Raw genomic sequence first — 19,679 nt, 5'->3', positions numbered from 1 at the left:
TTAAGCAAATTTGCACACGTTAGTGAGATTGGTCCGAGCAATCTGAATATTCATGACTCCACTAAGTGAGCACATATTTTGTACACACTTATACAAATAACTCACACACACACAGCTACCAACTGTACTATGATTGGTGCTTATAATGAGATTCCATACATATTCATATTACAAACCATGGTACAGAGCTAGAATCTTCACTATAATGTGATCTATGTACAGCACATTCTGGTGGGTTTCTCTTTTTTCTTGTACAGATCGACCACGCTCTGTACAGGCAACGGACTAATCCGTACATACATACAGTATGCATATTCATCATACGGCTGACTTAAATTTGTCAAATCCTGTTGAGGTGAAAGGAACGGACAACACCCCTCGAGGGACATTCTCCTTTTGACACAGGAGATGCATACCTGTCACAATTTCTTTAAAGCTGAAGGTTCACAATCAGAACAGCTTCTAACATCTATTTCCTTCTTGATAGACAGTATAGGATGCATTTTACTTCTTTTACTCTGGGTTGATGAATTGTTTCGATTAAATGCGTCTGGCTCTTGATATGGATCACATATTGAACACCTGTGAACCTCTCAATGTTTAGACTTTATGAGCAGAATACAGACATATCTAGTGAGACATATGGTGGAAATACTGTCGAAGGAAATGACACTAACAATATGTAACCAGATGGAGGGAGGACAAACTAACCAGATTATTAAGACATATAACTAAATCCACAGACAACTTATACCTCAAACTTTTATGTACCATGACATGGGACTAGGTACCATACATTTGTAAACTATCAAATCAATAACCTGTAACTACCGAAGGGGGACAGAACCCTCTGTCTTAAGGGGGGCACATAAAGGTATGGATCGAGCTGGCTTTGCCTGTGTGTGGGGGAGGGGGGAGGGGGTATTGTACATTGTACACCACCTTCCTTCCAACCCCACAAAAAAAATTACAAGTAGATATTAGCAAAACCTTGTCCGAAAACCTTATTATTTACTCTTTGTGGCCTAAAAATGCTTCAGAATGCACCATGGCATGTTCAAAATTTTCAACTTTTTCTGGTGACGAGGACATCCAGGCCCCCCTACAACATGCTAGTCAACTTCAACGACCTCATGGCCATTCCTTCCGCCCTACCTCCATTGTAAAATCCTGTTTTTGTCCCTGTTTCTCTCATCGAAACTCCTTTTCCAAGCAATATCCACCATCACTGATCCAGTAGTTACCTCCATAATGTACACACTACAGCACAGAACATATGGATCAATATCTGCAGCACTACCGTAGAGGTACTAGCATAATGACTTAAAATAAGGCAATCTTCATCAAGGTGACAAAAAAACACCTTTATTATTTACCCGATGATGGACTGGCTAAGAGATCAATTTTACCTCATCTCCCAGATAGCAGATCTCCAAGAGGATTAACTTGATAACTTCTAATGTTTACCCTTTACACATCGACTTCCCCCGCATAATTTCAGCCACATTAAAAAGAATTGATTGCTCTGTTTATTTCATTTGTAAAACCAGGCTGATTGGTAACCTCCATCTGTAAGTTTCTCGTCTTGTCTCTAGCCCATATCTCGTTGGAATCTTTTGTCGTCACCGAGGCATTATTTGGGATGATACTTTCATCACGCTGGTTAAACTGTAGGGTTTATCCAGTACTAGTGTTGCTACACACACTGTCAATACTCTCTCTCTCTCTTAAGGTTTTAATCTCATTACCTTCCACTTATTTGGTCCTTAATTGCAGTGGAACAGGCTCAACAGAGACTAGATGGAAATAGCAGATCACCTATCGTGACACAGCATACTAATTATAATGTATAGTGTAAGTACTAATATCATGGTAGTTTGGATTAGAACAACAGAGATACGGTACATACAGTGTAATCATCATAAGATAAACAAATAACACAGCGTGTCCTATATAGATAATGACCTAGTATTTATCGAGGATGTGAAAATGCCCAGTTTCATATAGGAAGGAAAAAGACTTATTCCAAAAGCCATGTTATAGTATGCTTCTGCACAAAGAGCTTTGTAATTCACCCTGTGCAGCTATGCAGTACTTTATTGCACAGTACTGTATTGTACTACGTATACAGACTTACAGCAACTGTCTCGGAACATTGGAGGAACGAAGGTAGTACAAAGGTAGTTCCAATTTCCATACACATTTTTATAAGAAAAAGCATTCTTAATATCATCTTTTGCTTTAACTAAACATGTCCTGAAGGTAATGACTTTTAAAATAGGCAATCTTTGTAGCCCTTGACCGAGCAAAATCACAAAAGAAAACCCCATATGATCGCAGACACTGTACCACAGCATGCAGACCTTCGCATGACACTGATCACATGGATACAGTGCATGAAGTGTATTCAGCCAACATGTGTTTAACTAAACTTGTTTAAAGGTGGGCAACTTTAATACAACTTAAGACAACTTTAATACCACCTTTCAGATGACCTATTTGCTTAGCTGTACATTATTTTGCTTTGAAGTGACCGCCGCCCTATTGAATGCTACTTTTGTAAATTTTCAAAATTATACATCATATTAAATTTGACTGGACAACTGGTGAAACAAATTGCCGATTTAACTAATATTTAGGGTGACCGAACCTCTAAATTATCCAAACTGAGTATGTGGTACTTTCCAAACCAAACCAAATCTTCAGCAGACTCGTGAATTAAACAACTGACAACATTGCAGACAATAATTTAAACTTTCAAATTGTTACACTACAACACACAACATGTATATGTACACACAATGGGAAATGAACAATTGACTGAATGTTGAACTTGCAAGCCGCTATAAATACCACAATACTAAAAGCATCACATTAGTTAGATGGGCAACATAAAATATAAACCTCTGCTGTTATTGGACGAATGTTTTCCCCAGAGGCTAGTCAAAAGCTTCACTTTTAATAATATCTTTGAATGTTTATATCATTTGAAACCGTTTTCGTGAAACACATGAACATGTTTGTTTAGAAGAGAACCATTCAACTGGAAATCAGCAGATTGTTAGTAATGACTGTTTAATATTACAGAAGGATGTTTTAACAGCCCAAAATAATACTACTGTAGTAGAGACCTTCTTGTATATATTGAGAAATACTGCATTTCACGACAAAAATCGACACACACACGTGAAATGATAAAAATTGTATTCTAATTTTGTGCAGAGAGTTTAACGATGATGAAAAATACTGTTGTTGAGTGGTGTAGTATATTGGAACTCGATGCATTGAGTACTGTTCCATATTGCAGATGAGATATACAGTAGAATAAAGTCACATTCATCATTTTGATCAGATCCTGAAGTAAAAACAAGTGCGATACCCTGAACGTATTACATAATAATATGATAATAATATACAGTACAGGAATTGTCATAAAAGTAGGGTGCTGAGGCTGCAACAACCTGCAGCCTGGCTACAGCATCCTGCAGCAAGGCTGCATGCTGAGGATCAAAGCTATTGTGCTATGTAGTTACACACAATCGGTATACAGACTGCAGTTTCACACAATCAACACCAGTGCTGGTCTTCTGAGATTATCTCTATTGTTTGATGAGGATTCCTTGATGCCACCGACCAATTTTTGCACGATGCCCTTTGGGCAGCTTCTGTTCCAGTTGTGAATGTACCGGCGATGCGCATCAAGGGTAACACGATACAAATGCACAAGTCGATGTATAGGGAACAGGGATTAGCACAGGGATTAGCTCATGAATGCCTTTCTTCATACAAGTCTCATCTCTGCAAATTGTGCACTCTCCTAGAATGTCTACCAACAAATCTTTAATACTTAGCATTGCACAATGATGGCAACTACAGGGATCATCGTAAACCACATGCATTGATCCTAGGTCAAGTTCAGATCCAGTTATGTCTTTCACCTACTTTAATATTGGGCAGTAACATCTGTAAGCAGCATTGGCTTAATAGTAAAGTTGAGGCAACAACTCCATACTGTGTACAGTACATGTCTGTTTCCAGCTGTACTGCTTCCACTTATTGTAGAATTCATGTACAGTAGGGTGTGTATTCACAGAAACTGAGCTTCTTAATTTTTAACCAAAAGTGATGCCTTATTCCGGAAAGGAAAATATCACATCAAAGACTCCAAAAACCTCCAGAAACCTCCATTGCCCCTCCCACGTCCCGTCCCACCTTATTATTGCCCCAAGGCCAAGTAACTGTGACTTTGATGACTTTCTTCAATCAGGCTGACATTAAAATCCTCAAAATCTAATTTCCATAAGTGGCCAATCCAGGTGAAATGAAATTTCTCCATTCAATAACCAATTACTTTGAGTGTTGATACTGTTACGTTTATCAACGTTATGCAACTGCAGCACTACAGAAGGCAAAGATTTGAATAAAATATATATAAAAAAAAATCAAGAAATTTAATCAGATACCGAACGAAGCAAACATTTAGGATCTACTGTATGGCATAAGAAGCCACAGTTGACTTTTCCAATCAAGAAAGCCTTAGCTAATGATCAGGGAGTGCTTAACTCGTTCATCTCAGGTTTCCTCTCATTTTCTCGCCATTTTCGATTCCAGTCACCTACTACAGTGTCAATTCTTTTGACTACATGTCCACAGACAATTATCGAGGACTGAAATTCAAGCAACCAATGCGGGGTGAAAGCATCATCGAGATTCCATGTGAAAAGTCTCCAACAGATTGTACCCTCTCTTTTTCTCTTTTTAATGTACAGTACTGTAGTCATATTTTGCAAAATTTTGGTACAATTGGAAGAAAATGGAAGTGGTCAATTAGAGGAGGAGGGGAAGAGGAGGGAGAGGAGGAGGGAGAGGAGGATGGGACAGAGGAGGATGGGGGAGGAGGGACAGAATTTAACTGTAAAATCATGTACGCTAGGTCCTTAGAGAGCATACTGTATACAGTTTAGACACGTAAGAGAGTTCGATTGAAATTAATGTAAAGAAGAATCTTCATTAAACTGTAATACACAGAAATTGATAAATTCAGTGAAAAAAACAAACAAAAAAAACAATATTTCTTTGTCACTTCTTTGTTACTTTGTGCACCCTCAATATATGGTTATTGGTTTCTCCCTGATGACTTGATTTCACACGAGACCATCATTACAGATTCGGTTCTCACACTTTCGTTCCTCACTCATAGACCACTGTAGTACTGTACAGTACATGACACCAAGTTTGTGTACTTGCCAGGTTTGCTCGCTGACAGAGTCAACTGCGCTTGGGCACATGAAAACTCATTTATTATTTAAACTATTTTCCAACTAACCTCCTCCTCATGGCATTGTAACGTCAGACGATTTGTATCGGGCAGGAACAATTTAAAAACAATTTGAAAAGGTTTTTCCAGCTAAGGGCTTGGAGACGACGTAAACGTTCTTGTCCGAGAGCCAAAACTATCTCGGAAATTGTCCAATCCAGGACAATCAATTTACCGAATATATACACACAAGGCACTCGTCTTCAAGTATATTCACCAGGCCTCGACAAATACGGTCGCCAACTGGCCAATGGCGACAAGAATTTGCAACTGGCAACAAAAAATGCATTACGCTCGACATTTTGGCGAGTGGCTCTTTCGCTCACTGCCTTTATACGATAGGCTTACTATTAACTTGTGAGCCAATCAACAAAGGCCTATTGCCTAATGTTACACATCACAGTAGAATTATCGAGTGCACTGTTACAAGTAGGTCCTAAGGAACAGCTCTGTTCACCAGCTCGAAACTAATTTGATACTAATCGACTAAATGATGCACGATAGGTGTAACTAAACTGGAAAACTACAAACTTAACCTTAACAACCTTGCATACATGCGTCACGACCACTCAAACATGGGTAACACATGAATATCATGTTTTAAACACTTTTGACAAAGCACAATTTAAATAGATCGTTTTTGCTGTAAATAACTAACAGTAACACTAAACCGCGACATCCTAAGTTAGGCCATACTACCTAGGCTTATATCACACAAACACTTTGTGAGAAAAAATGGCGAGTAAATTTAACGTTTTGGCGAGTAGTTTTAAAAAAATTTGTCGAGGCCTGATATCCCCAACTAGTTGTGTATACTACTACACATGCCAGCTAACTATAACTTTTTCCCCCATGCACATGTACAGTATGCAACCTTTAATAAAGAACCTAATTTGCATTTCGTTCGTAAACTTGACCGTAATATGACTTGAATTGATCAAGCTAAGACAGCCTTCAAAATGGCAATTCTTTTTGCGACCAAAGGAAGGTTTAAACGAGCAGCTAATAAATTACGATCCCATTCGGGTTCTCGACAGTTTGTCAAGAAGGTCACTTACGCATATTGGCGTATTTATTACATATTTACACCGGCTGAAAATATTTCAACATTTACTTGATATTTTAAAATTAGAAGATGAGTGTAATGTAATATCTGCCACCTTCGGCGTCCGTGGAAGCTGCTATTATGATATACTGAAGCAGCTTCCTGTTCAGAAGTACTACTAATAGGCTTTATACTTCTTTCTCTTTATAAATTCAGGTGTTCTTGACTTTTTATTTTAGTATATATCTATTTTGTTGACTTTTTTCACCATTAAGCTTGGAGTAAACAGAATACAGTGTGTGCCCCTTCTAATTGCCTCCCACATAATCCCAGTGGAGCCCCTTTTGTAGACTTTATTTCACTATTTAAGCACGGAATATTTATGACCAGTCATGTTCCCACCATGAATAATGTAGTTGGCTCCACAAATTGAACACTGGGGCTACATATGTGGAAAGAAGCTCCATAGATGAGATAAGAAGTTAGAACCATGTGCAAAGATGTTGCTTTGCCTTGAGGCAAAATACCGAGAAACGGATCCCCAAGCCACCACTGAAGGGAATGCATGAATTTGTTTTGGCCCGTCTATTTATAGTCCAGTTTTTATGCAATAACGCTCCAGGGTATAATTCCAACTCCTCCGGATTTTAACCACTCGCTGCATAGTGATGATTTCTGCCAAACTGCCCGTGTACATCTGCACCAGGAATACAAATTGCATTATGACGCAAGCGACCCGTGTTAAACATCAATTCCAGAAGCTTATGAGTCTGCAGCAGTATAAATAAACTACCCACAGGAGCATATCTTAAGATCTCTTATCAGTACGATCAAGACTGTACAGTAAACTTGTGTAGAAAATAAAAGTGAAAATGGTATAAACAACAAACTACAAGGACTGTGTATCTTCCATTTAACTTTATCGTGTTTTTTCTCGCTTTCGTCTGTATTTCACCATTGTGTTTATCTGCAGTCTTCAAATGGTATATTTTAAATAATTAAGAAATAAAGTACTACTCTTGCAATTAAATGTTTTGCTTCATAGATGATGTCCCTTCATTCATCCAACCCATGCCATGCTCTTGAACACTGAGCTTCCTATTCAGCAGATTACCAAGCCCATTATTTGGCAACTTCTGTACTGTACAGTATAGTACTGTGCTTTACCGTACAGTGCAGTACTGTACAGTACTGTAGGTACCCCAGCCTGTACCGGTTGTTGCTTACATCACAGAGCCCAGTATTTTCACAGACCACACAATTTGTGTGGAGGGGGTCACTACAGGTCAAATAATAAATTCAGCAGAAACAGCTACCAAGTGATGAATTTAGTCAACACAAATTCCCACCCATTTCACTACTGCAGTTACACCCAAGGCTATTAACTCTGTAGGGTGCTACATTGTCAACTACTATGTATGTATTAATGCAAGATGTATTTTGTTCAGTAGAACTCCCCGGTACATGGAATCACCACCTACATATAGCCTATACGCCACTGCAGCATTACTTCTTCAGATGTTCAAACTTTTACTAATATTAATTTGACTAAAGCAATTTGTAAAGCAAATCTTGGCATTTGATCGGCAATTTGACAAACCTTAACAAGTACTGTTTTACCTCATAATAAACTTGCAAATGATCAGATATACACACCATCCTGTGCTTTTGTCACTCAATGAAGCTAAAATTAGCATGGGAATTTTTCCCCACTAAAGCAATAACATGTAAAAAGAATATTTGGAAATTGTTCAACATTTTAAAGTCAAATATTTGAATGGGGAGGACTTGACCAGTCAAATTAAATGAACTTATTGTTAGTATGTATCATACTTTAACATTATAAGACTTTTTCTGGTACAGTTACACAGTGAATTAATAACATAAACAAACAGGCCTGGATTCAGGAGTCAACATCAGCACCAAATTGGATTCAAAGAGTTGGAAATTCAAGGCTAATATCTTGAAACCTGGTTTGGGTTTTTTACTGTCTCCTGTATGTATTCACTCCGATCTACCTAGCCTACAAACTGGTAACACTCTTTGCACTGCACCCCCAATGACTCTCTGTGTCACTGCACTCTTCCCTCCTAATCTACCCATTACTGAACGTTTGTATGTATAAAGGTTTAGTGAAGAATTAAGTAAAGCGATCAAAACGTGATCTCATCTGATTACATTTTCTTTCATTTCTGACATTCACGACTGTAATTTCTGTCCATCAAAGTCATCCTTAAACATGAATAAAATCGAAGAGCTCTTTAATCCTGCAATTAATACGATGGCCTTAAGAGGAGTGTTTCATTAACTAAGCAGCTATTGTGTACTGTGTGTGCATGTACAGTATTATACTGTACATACAGAGGCAGAAATTTCTCTTTCTTGCTAGTTCACAATACTTGGATCATGGATTCAATCTCTCCCTGAAAGGCTTAGATACCACATTTTCCAACTCGCAGCAAGATTTCATCAATCAGTTAATACCCTTGGGACATTCAACTGTCATCCATAATCCCTGCCGGTGTCATTGAGAAAAGCAATGAGAAAAGATGAATTACAGACATTTTGCTTTTTTTATTATAAATTATCATAAGGGCAATTTATGTTATTATTTACGGTAGTCAAAGTAATACTATTTCAAACATGATTAATAGCTTGGTTCCTACAGTACCTACAATACAGTAGAATGCACTCTATAATAATAAACTGTATGAAACTACATATAACAGGACTTAATTAAACATCAATGAGTAGGTGTACTAGACTATAAAGTGTAATAGTAATTGATTGTACAGTATATATACAGTACATGTATACAGTAGTACTGCGACTCTGCTATGCAGTCTGGTGCTAAGAGGAACATTCAGGAACTAATACTATATATGAAATACCAGAAGAAGAAGAAAAAAATACTGGGGTTGAAAATTCCAGTGGTAACAGGCCTCCAAATTTGGGCTGATATGTTTACTGGCTAAATGCCAGTGGGTTTAACCAATTGACAGTTGAAAAACATCACCAGCAAGTGGACATCAAGAACATATAAACAAACGGTTAAGTCGGTTAACGATCAACAGTCAGAGGAATGGCGTGGTTTCCACACCTACTGTAATGTATGCGCATATACATTACTGCTCATTATCAGCAAATATTATTGGACTATTGCCATACACCTGTACAGTAGTAATCGATATGTGCTGTAACTTGATTTTTAGCTGGTAGATGGACTTTAAGCATTTGCAATTTCAAGAGTTAAATACTAGATTTGTCTAATTCTAAGCATACTGTCCACATACTGTACTGTTGAGTTCCTTCTATTGATATCTATTTATTATAACTTACAAGAAGTGCCATTAAAGTTGAAACATCAGTGTATACTGTCTATATTATATACTAATTACCATGTGCATGAACTGTACAATTTTTGAAAGAAAAAAAAGGAACATTATTAATTTGTACTTGCTATGAACAATATATCACTTGGTCTCTACGCAATAGCATAATTTAGTGTTTGAAGAAGTTTTTGCACCCCTTCTAAACACACAGAAGTGTATCTTTGACCATACCATAGAACAGCAAAACTAAAATCAGGTACATATGGTTGATTGCGTTTATTTAACAATACCCTAGTAACCTAGAACAACTGTATTCCCCAAAATAAGATTGTGAAGTGTGAATGATATACAAGGTAGGCTCTATCTTAGATTTTTTTCCTTTTTTAATTTATACGAATATTCTTATATTTTAATATTGAATGTACCTGTCCAATTTAGTCTCAACTACTCAAGTGATTTAACATTCAGTTACTAAATCAAAAAAAAAAATAAAAAAGAACGTCTTGCCATTGATAAACGTCATCTTGTACATGATATTGCTTTCGAGTGCTTGACAACAAAAATTTCAAATGTTTCACGACGATCAGAACAAATTCAGCCAAACAATGATAATTACATATTTAAAATGAAAATGGACTCACTTTATTATTATTTACCACCCTAAACTGTTTCGAACACACTAATCGTACCACCCTACAATTTAACTTACTGTGCAGTAAACAGGCAATTAATACTTCTGGTAATTCATGCCATACCTACTGTTTATATGAAATTCAGAAAAACAGTACAGAAAAGTACAGTATACTACACACTGAAACATAAACAAATTTATAAAATTTACTGACTTACTTTATATCTAGAACTAAATGTTTTTGGCAAATTTTCGATATTTATATGAACTACTTATGCATTTTATTTTCCTGAAAATCATTCATTCAATACTGTTAAGTAAACTATAGTATGCTGTATTCCTGCACAGCATACATATATACATACCGAATGCCCTTTCGAAACGTGATAAATGCCTCTAAAACTTATCTACAGTAGATGGGTGAATCATAGCTTCTCATTAGCCCAGACCACTAGGTTTAAAGAAATTCATTACATTAAACTTGCCGAGGAATAATTTTCACCGGTAGTGAGATGACATACAGATGATAAATTTCACATCATCATTAGTCATCTACCTGTACAGTACAGTACAGTGTATACATATGCTGATACTTCAACCGGTTATTATAAAACTTGAGTCAAAATCAGAAGTAGTACTCGACCAGTGTTGCACAGCACTACTGTAGTTACACGACTGTAAATACTTTCATTCAGTGTGGAAGGATGGTTTTTATCTCCTCGAAAGATACAAGAAGCGTGCAATAATTCCAAGTAGTAAAATGATGAGATGGAGTTTAAAAGCAAGCAGTACTGTACGTACGTTTGGTGTGGGGACTTATCAATACTGTATATAAGACATGCTGCTGTACAATATCAGAACTGGTACTACACACAGGGGTTTATTGGGAACAGTAAAGTGCATGTACAGTTTATATTGCACAACAAAATACACAAATTACTTCCAAGAACTTTATAAAATTCTGCAGAAAAATGCCACAGATATTACAAAACATACTGGCTTGGTATTTGGTATACAAATGACGATACTTGTCTCTCTTCGATAAACAGATTTGAAAAGTACCAGATACGTGTGCTATATACAGTATATACGGTTATTTGAACAGTCCAATGCATACTGTACAGTAGATATTATATGTGACAATGTTCGTACACGGAAGTTTCCCAAAAGTTACTGGACCGTGGATTTACGACCCACGGTACTTACCTGTCTCCAGTCAACTTATGCACTTCCCTCTACCTGACTTACTAACTTGGTAACATTTAAGCACAGTGCACCCTGTTTACCACATGCCTGGCTCAGCCCACTCTCTCTATTCCTTCCAAATCTATCATTTGGTCTCAGCAGGATTGGAAAATCTTGCTGAATTTTGAGTGAGTAGTTTTGGTAACTACTTATCTATGATTTCCTGCTACTGTTTGCAATGCAGACAAGCTCTAGTGAGTACTCCAAATACATTTCTGAGTTTGACATTGACAAGGATATTAGCATTTATCATTTTTATATCCTCTTTTCTTTCCAATTTTTTAACCACCTCAGACTATACATACTTTCCTACATATTATTATTTCTTCTTAAATTTTAGTTTCTATATAATTTTATTTTTTTTCACTGTGAATTTCATAGACACCAGGTTGGGGATAGTTAACAATATATTCCAACCCTGAGTTAGAATGTCGTAAAGTTACAACTCAACCCCACGATACTCTCCAGGCATACTAAACCTTACAGTAAACTGTATAGTCTCTGCCATGAATCCAATAGTCAGAAACTATACACACAATTCTACTTGTACTGTATGCAAAACATTCTGGAATTTTCAGTCAAATCAGTCATGTCAAATGCCGCAATTTATTGAAACTTGTTGGAAAGTTCAAAACACAAAGAAAGTGACATTCAGCATGTATCAGCAGTAAAAGTACTGACAGTACAACGCATGTGCTTGTAAATTGCAGTGAATTTTCTCCTTTTTAAATTTTTTGTTTTCGTTTTATCATTTTTCAGCCTTGGCATAACCTTTCTACAGTATTGCTAGTATTGCAATATCATGAATTTTGAAAGGAAATTAAATTATTTACAGGAATCTTTTAATTATAATCAGACTTTACCACATTTGCATACATATCCCTGAACTGAATGGTACAATAGCTCTCCCCTGTAAACTACTGTATGCATGCAAGTGGCATGTACTATAATTTACTATTAAAGAGGGCTATATTAATAAACAATAAATAATTAATTTAAATACACAAAGTGTGTACTTGAAAATGACCTACAGTACTGTATAATACTATACAATTAAGCAATGGGGTGATAACTAATTAACATGTGTGTTCTTCATCATACATCAGCAGCACACATAGACCACAGTACAGTGTAATGTACTGTACGCACAGTACTGTCGTCAAAATCGCCGAGCTTGTCAGCATCATCAACAATTTAAACTTAACGTTTGGATAATTTAGGTGGTGATTTGTTTGTTGATATACAGTTCACATCAAACTGTGCATGACTAGTACCACTCTTCAATGTGTACACACTTTCTATATTTATAGTATCTGTACATGTATTGTATGCACAGTGCTGCAGTTGCCATACATGCTGTACAATACATGTAATGACCCGACCATTTCTGCGGCATAAAACTATAACATGCCGCAAGCCTTTCTTAATCATACAACATTTTTGTCTTTAATACTCCGGATTATACTTGCATGGATTGAGGTGCAGGTGTATAACGCAGATTGGAAGAGGCAGAAGGGGACGGAGTGATGGACAAAACAAAGCTTTGCAAGTATTAAATATTAAAACATTTTCGTCGACTGCACCCTACCGAATGTACGAGGCAGTCTTCAGACTTCAGTGCAGCCTTTCTGCATTCGGCTGCCAATTTCTAACAGATTTAAGAGAGAAAGCTAACAGGGTGTTTTTCCACAGTACATTAGATTACAAGACAATCTTTTCATCAAACTAAGACACCATAGATCTGTAGATCTTTTCACCAGATGAAATTTAATATTCGAGCAATTAATTAATGATCGTGGTTGACTGTAAAAAAGATTATCCCCCAGACACTTCTATTTGTTATCTTTAAAATTTAGCATGAATAGCATACAATAAGGAAATTGCTTCAGATGTCAAGTTGATAGAATTCCATTGTTATGAAATTTCAGCATTGATAATAAAGAAAATTCATAATTTCACAAACAAAATCAACTCAGACTGCTCCAATAAATTTACCACAGTCATGGCTAGATGTATTGTAGTCTGTGTGAAAATTACATCTGTCAATAAGTTACATTTTGTCTACTTTTAGTGACTAAGTACTTATTAATCTTACCGTGTCTATTGACATACTTTGCCTCATAATCTCTAACGACCTTTGAACCCCCTGCTTTGCCATTCACACACAGTATAGTTTTATCATGCATTGAAGTTCTAGCAAATCAGGTTTGGGACCTGTAGTACTGTACTATACTGCAAAATGCTAATGATCACCCAACATGTGGTCACAGATGATGTTGAGGTTCTAAGTAAAGATTTAAATCAGAATATAAGATACTTTTATAAACTAATAAGTATGTCCAGGTATGTAATTATAGCTAAGAGACAAGTGATGAATTTTTATCTGTTACCTTTCAGTTGGGTTGCACACCCAATGGCTATACGACACAGGCATGATACTGTACTTGTACGGTATTATTGATCCAAATGAGAAATTGTAGCACTAGCTTGAAAGTCCCATGTGGAAATTTAACCTAGAAGTAACATCAGACGTTATGTATGTGTGTATTTTTTTAATCACAAGGAAAGTGCTCAGTTCGGTAATAGCTCCATGGTTCTACTGTACATGTATACAAAACATGGTACTGTACAAGCAACACTGTTATACTGTAATGTATCAAATAATTGAAGTCATGTGTTTTTGTGCCAGCCTGTAAGAAACTGTGCAACTGTCCTTTTGGTTGCTGCAAATAGTATTTCCAAGATTTCAAGAGTTCTGACTGATGTTTATATTTCATCTACAGCACTGTGTATCTTGATTTGGAATTGATTAAAATTGATAGCATTTCAAGTGCAAGACTGTACTGTACTGTAATGCAGGTGCGGCCATGAGACATATAATACTGTGGTACTATTCATAAAACTTTAGTTAACGATTCTAAATGCTGGTCTAGCCCAACACCTTCTAGTACACTATGACCAATAAACACTCTTTTTTCCATCTGCACCAGCTTGAACCACATGAACCAACCAAAGCATGACTTTTGCTGTGCAAATGCATATTCAACATCTTTATCAAGAGAGTTGGATAAATAAATTTGAGAGAATCTGACATTAATACAGGGCTGTATGTTCATTTGTTAACACTATATATATGCCTATGTTGCATTACACAAAAGTATTGCACTTTAAAGGAATTGTCTGGTGGAAAATTTTGATACATTGTCCTTGTAGCTATTATTTTTCTCTTTCTAACCATGTAAAAATTGTCCCCATTCGACGTTTTCTTCTTGTAGAAATCTGGTTTTCCAATTCACCAGTTTCTCACCAAAAGTACCGTTTGTTCGAACGCTTCAATATGGTGATTGACGTAGTGCTTGCAGATAGGCAAAACAGGCGACTTGAAGTTAGCACTCCCAATTCCGCAGCAAATAAACTCACGTGTAAGCACATTGGATTGCCTCATTTATATAACGTACATACTCGCGAACGTATATACTACGATGCTCAGTTGGTGTACTTGTATAGCGTTACACATACTGTAGTACACTCACACTCAAACCACAGTTCATTAACTGTTCTTCGAAATCGCTGAAATAAAATTCACGGATCAAATTAACAGTAAAAAGAAACTTGTAAAGTATTCGTTAAACCGAAAGATGAAACTTGGCGGAATCGATGTCATCGCAGAACTGTCCGATTGTAAACGTTAGAGTAGCCTATACACGCGAACATTCTTCGCGCTGGAGCTGGATTACCGCGATGTATAAACAACGAAGAGCCTGCTGTTAAAACTTATCTTGTGTTACACAAAGACCACGAAACCACCGATCTACTACATATATGGCGGCTTAAGGAGTTTTTTAAATCATATCTAATTTATAAGAAATTTCACCGGAAATTATTGAAGAAATTGATCGAATCGTTGACAGTGCAGAATGTAGCACTGAGAAGCTTAGGCTTCGCAGAACTGTCCGATTGTCAACGTTTGAGTATAGCCTACATGCGAACATTTTTCGCGTTGGAGCTGGATAGCGCGATGTATAGCCTGAACAACTCAGAGTCTGCTGTTAAAATTTACCTTGTGTTACACAAAGACCACGGAACCACCGATCAAGTACATGGCGGCTTAAGGAGTTTTTGAAAACATATCTAATTTTTTAGAAATTTCACCGGAAATTAAGGAAGAAATTTATCTGTATACAAACGCTGTTTTTGTTGTGATTACCGTATAGGTACTGTGCGGAGGGTGGGTTATGACGCAATCTGCTATGGCAGAGCTGACGTCACGTATTGTACTGTTCAAATCATATTTGAAATGTCTATCCATAACGATTAAAAAATCGTTTCTCTGTCAAACGCAACATTAGCGTTCTCATACTTTATCAACATGTTTGGAAAATTATTTACTATTTTTTAAGGTAACTTCTTTGGGCCACCAGACAATCCTTTTAAGAACAATTCTTTGTCTAGTCTCTCTATAGTTTATGTGTGTATCAACATAAGTTCACTTCAAAAGCACATTCTCGCAATCTGCTAATCCCCATTTCTCTTCAGTCAGCTGGGTGATACTCATGAATGGAGTTCAAACCATACTTAAATATAACAACTACGGTACGACCAACTTTTCTGGTGCCAGATTTGTTGCCAGGCCTCTCCCAAGCCCTGTCCCTATCCTAGCATGCCATATATACAGTACTGTACCACCCTACCTGTACAGTGGGTAGGCCATGTAGAATGCTAAAGTACCAACTACTAAGGTTTGAAGCACTACAGTATTTAATGAAAGTAACTTGCTAGCATTGTACTACTGTAATCTGAAATAGTCTTTCTACTTCTATGCATCTACATAAATACTGTACCGGTCTGCTCTCAATATGACAAACTGACTGCTTGATTATGGTACAACAGCGTCCTGCAAATAACAAATTCCTTATTCACCACCACCTTCCACTGTCTCCCTTCACTGAAAGCTAGAGTATTGTTACTACACAACAAAACTTTTCTTTCTTGCTTTCTGTTTTTCAACTTTTTAAAGGTTTGTCCAAGGATAAACAGAAATCAGAGGACTGTCAATTGTATCTTTGTTTGCTAAACCTGGATTCCTCCCTCAATCCAGAATAACCGAAGCGTGACCACGTGGGTTTCACCTCACTACCTCTTACTGCTATTTAACTACTGTACTATTACCTACTTACAATCTTACACCTTCTTTGTGACCCTTCTTCTGACCAATTACCACAGTATTAAGAGCTTACCTTGCAGTATATATGTACACAAAACTCACATATCTCACTGCCACACAGATGCTGATGAATTCAACAAGGTTCCCCCTCTCGATGCAAAATTTCCACTGAAGCTTTCGAAGTTAAAACTAAGTCTGTACTTGTACTGTATATAAGTATGTAAACATGAATCCTGTGTTATTGCAAATTTAGGAAGAAATTATGACAGTGACCGTGACCTTATATACCAGAGTCATCAAGTGCAATAGAAGGAATTACCAATTACTGTACCTTTGTAGTACAAAATCAGTTAAAACTGAGTAGAAACAAACAGAACATGTTCTTTTTACTTACAAACCTGTATCATCATGGTAGTGTCTCAGTACTGACCAAATTAACAAACAGGTACAGTACCAACACTACAGTACTGGTTGGCCATTTCCCCCCCCCCCCCCCCCCCCTCTTTATTGGGACAGTTTCCATTACTAATTAATGTAAACTACAGTAGGCAAGGCTCCACAAAACTGACAGCACCACACTTTTGCCATAGTGCCCTTCATTGCTTGTACATAGAAAAAGCTAAAAATGTGTCCTTATAGAAACATATCTGACTGACGGAACAAAATATCACCCTGTTCTTCTGCTCGTGCATTCGATGCCTATTATTTACCAATAGTATTTGCTCAATTGACTTTATAAATTGTTCGTACCGCTCAGTACAAAAATAAAAACTAGCTGGCAGCTGGAAAAGGGCAATTCAAAGTGAATATCACGCTGTGCTGTTGGTGTTCTTTCACAGATGACGTTCGCAGTCAGGTCCTTCAACTTTCACAATCCGTACCCTCCATATGTTTTGCCCATGTAATACAATTATGCTGAGCCATGTGTAGGTCTTTTACGCATCAGGCCTAAATTTAAAGGCATTGAAGACTTGCGCACAAAGAAACGTCTGATGCCGTTCATCTGACCTAGTTTCGAATAAGGTGTAACAGAAGTGTTAGACACCACCATCGATCCCAGAAATACACACACAGCTTGCTACCGTCGGTAATTAGACAATAGTGTACCGAGTCAATACATGCAGCTACAGTCAATCCCCACACCACAGTGTACATAGCAGCGATGGACATCTCAGGTCTGGATAAAAGATAACAAGGTATCACGTTTCATAACTGTCTGCATTTTTATGTGACAAGCAAAAACTTTCACTTGCAAGCAACGGAAAGTTAACTTTTTCAGAGGGCGGCACTCGGTTCGGGGCGAGTCTTCAATGCCTTTAAGTTACTGCAGGCTACTGTACAGTATATACAGATAATGTAGGCTACATGTGCAATATATGCTAGTTACCATTACAGTAGTTTCCACCAGAAAAAAAAAAGTTGCATTCTGCTATGGCAGGAGACAGAAGCTTCTGTTTTTGTCAAGTGGAAAAAGACACATGTTTGTTGGGATGACCATAGAAACTGAAAAGGAAATTTATTAGGAAGGAAGGAACACAATCACAAATTTGTATCTTGCAGAAAAGTTTAATACTACATTGGATGAATCAAAGAATCCTCTAATTCTTAATACAGAATGCAACAACTTTATGCAATTTAGGAATGACCCTATTGGGGGGGGGGGAGTGATGTCAGGGAGGCCTAGAGAGGGGAGAGTTTCTCAGCTGGACAAAGGAGGTGGCAAACTTTTGATATACTGACATTAGAGAACAGCCTTTTGCATTAACTTATCACTTTGATATACATGTCAACCTTTTTGGATTAACTTATTAGGAATGCCTTGATACACCTGAATTAAAGATGACAACCAATTGACAAAAGACTAGCCAACCAAATGTGACTAGACAAATCTAAGAAAGTTACTTATTTACACCGTCTTCATTACAGATAGTAACTGTTGTGGAAATATGCCAATACTCAATACTACAAGATAGGCTTACAAGTTAGTGTTACTATAGAAATAAGATGAACGGCTAAAGCCTTTAATTACTAGCCTAGGCCTACTTTAACAAGGCGACATAAATCTTCATAGGCCAGGCCTAGCCAAAGTTACGACTGACGTTTAGCCAAGGTCTGACTCTAAGTTGTAACTCCTTACATAGATCTGTTAAAAAATATTATGAATATGAGGGTAGGCCTAGGCCTATGTTTAGTCTCACTGTTATGTTATTGGTAAGCTAGTGTATATCTTTGTTAGAAATATCATGGCCATTGGCCTGACATTGGTAGATTAGGTTTGGTTAAATTCAAGTACTGTGTTACTTACTTCCCAATCACCTCACATAATTCATACACATCATCAAACAAGAGATCTTCATCAGCCATCTTCCATTCAGTGTTTGGAAACTTCTGGAGAATGATCTGGAGCTTTGAAACCCAAAAAACTGAATTGGGCTTCTTTTGATGAAACAGGAATCGATTTACACTAAGCTAGGGTACACTGCAAATATAACTAAAGTAGTTAAGGTAAGTTAGGCTAGTCAAATGTCAGTACATTGTTTGTACAGCACTAGGCTTCGAGTCAGTGTTGTAAATGCTATTCCCAGGCACAGAGGCTGGGTGGGTAACTAGGATATTGATACAGTGATAGCCTATGCTTGGCTTGACTGTGTAGCCTATGATGTGTGAAGAAACTATCCTAGCCTCATTGGGCAATAGGCAGCTGGCTTTTTCTGTAGAATAATCCAAAATTAATATCCACGGTTGTAGAAAGTAAGACGATATCTCCTCACAATACTCAAAGTCTTCCAGGAGTTTCAAATAATAGACCCAAAGAAGACAATCTACTTAGATAATGGCAGTTTATTGAAGCTAAAATCACATCTCAACCTTTCGACTTCTTGCCGATCTTGCACTAGTACATGGACAATATAAGCTTGACATAGAGGGGCCTACACATATTACAT

The 19,679-nt window shown here is 37.1% G+C and overlaps 1 protein-coding gene across 2 annotated transcripts in view; it reads right to left on the bottom strand.

Moving 5' to 3' along the window:
- The window catches only part of LOC139975202 (peripheral plasma membrane protein CASK-like), a 116,260-nt gene extending 96,599 nt beyond the window's left edge, over positions 1–19,661 (bottom strand). The window contains exon 1 of one of the 2 annotated variants that reach the window (XM_071982897.1): positions 19,040–19,661. In XM_071982897.1, the coding sequence (XP_071838998.1) occupies positions 19,040–19,098 (59 nt within the window). In that variant the 5' untranslated portion in view covers positions 19,099–19,661. The remainder of the gene's footprint in view (positions 1–19,039) is intronic. The other variant, XM_071982898.1, reaches the window with a different exon arrangement.
- Between the last annotated feature and the right edge of the window lie 18 nt (positions 19,662–19,679).

The sequence above is a fragment of the Apostichopus japonicus genome, chromosome 10 (assembly GCF_037975245.1).
Source record: "Apostichopus japonicus isolate 1M-3 chromosome 10, ASM3797524v1, whole genome shotgun sequence".
NCBI lineage: Eukaryota > Metazoa > Echinodermata > Holothuroidea > Aspidochirotida > Stichopodidae > Apostichopus > Apostichopus japonicus.
The sequence above is the reverse complement of the archived record's forward strand: the minus strand, read 5'-3'. Positions and strand labels throughout refer to the sequence as shown.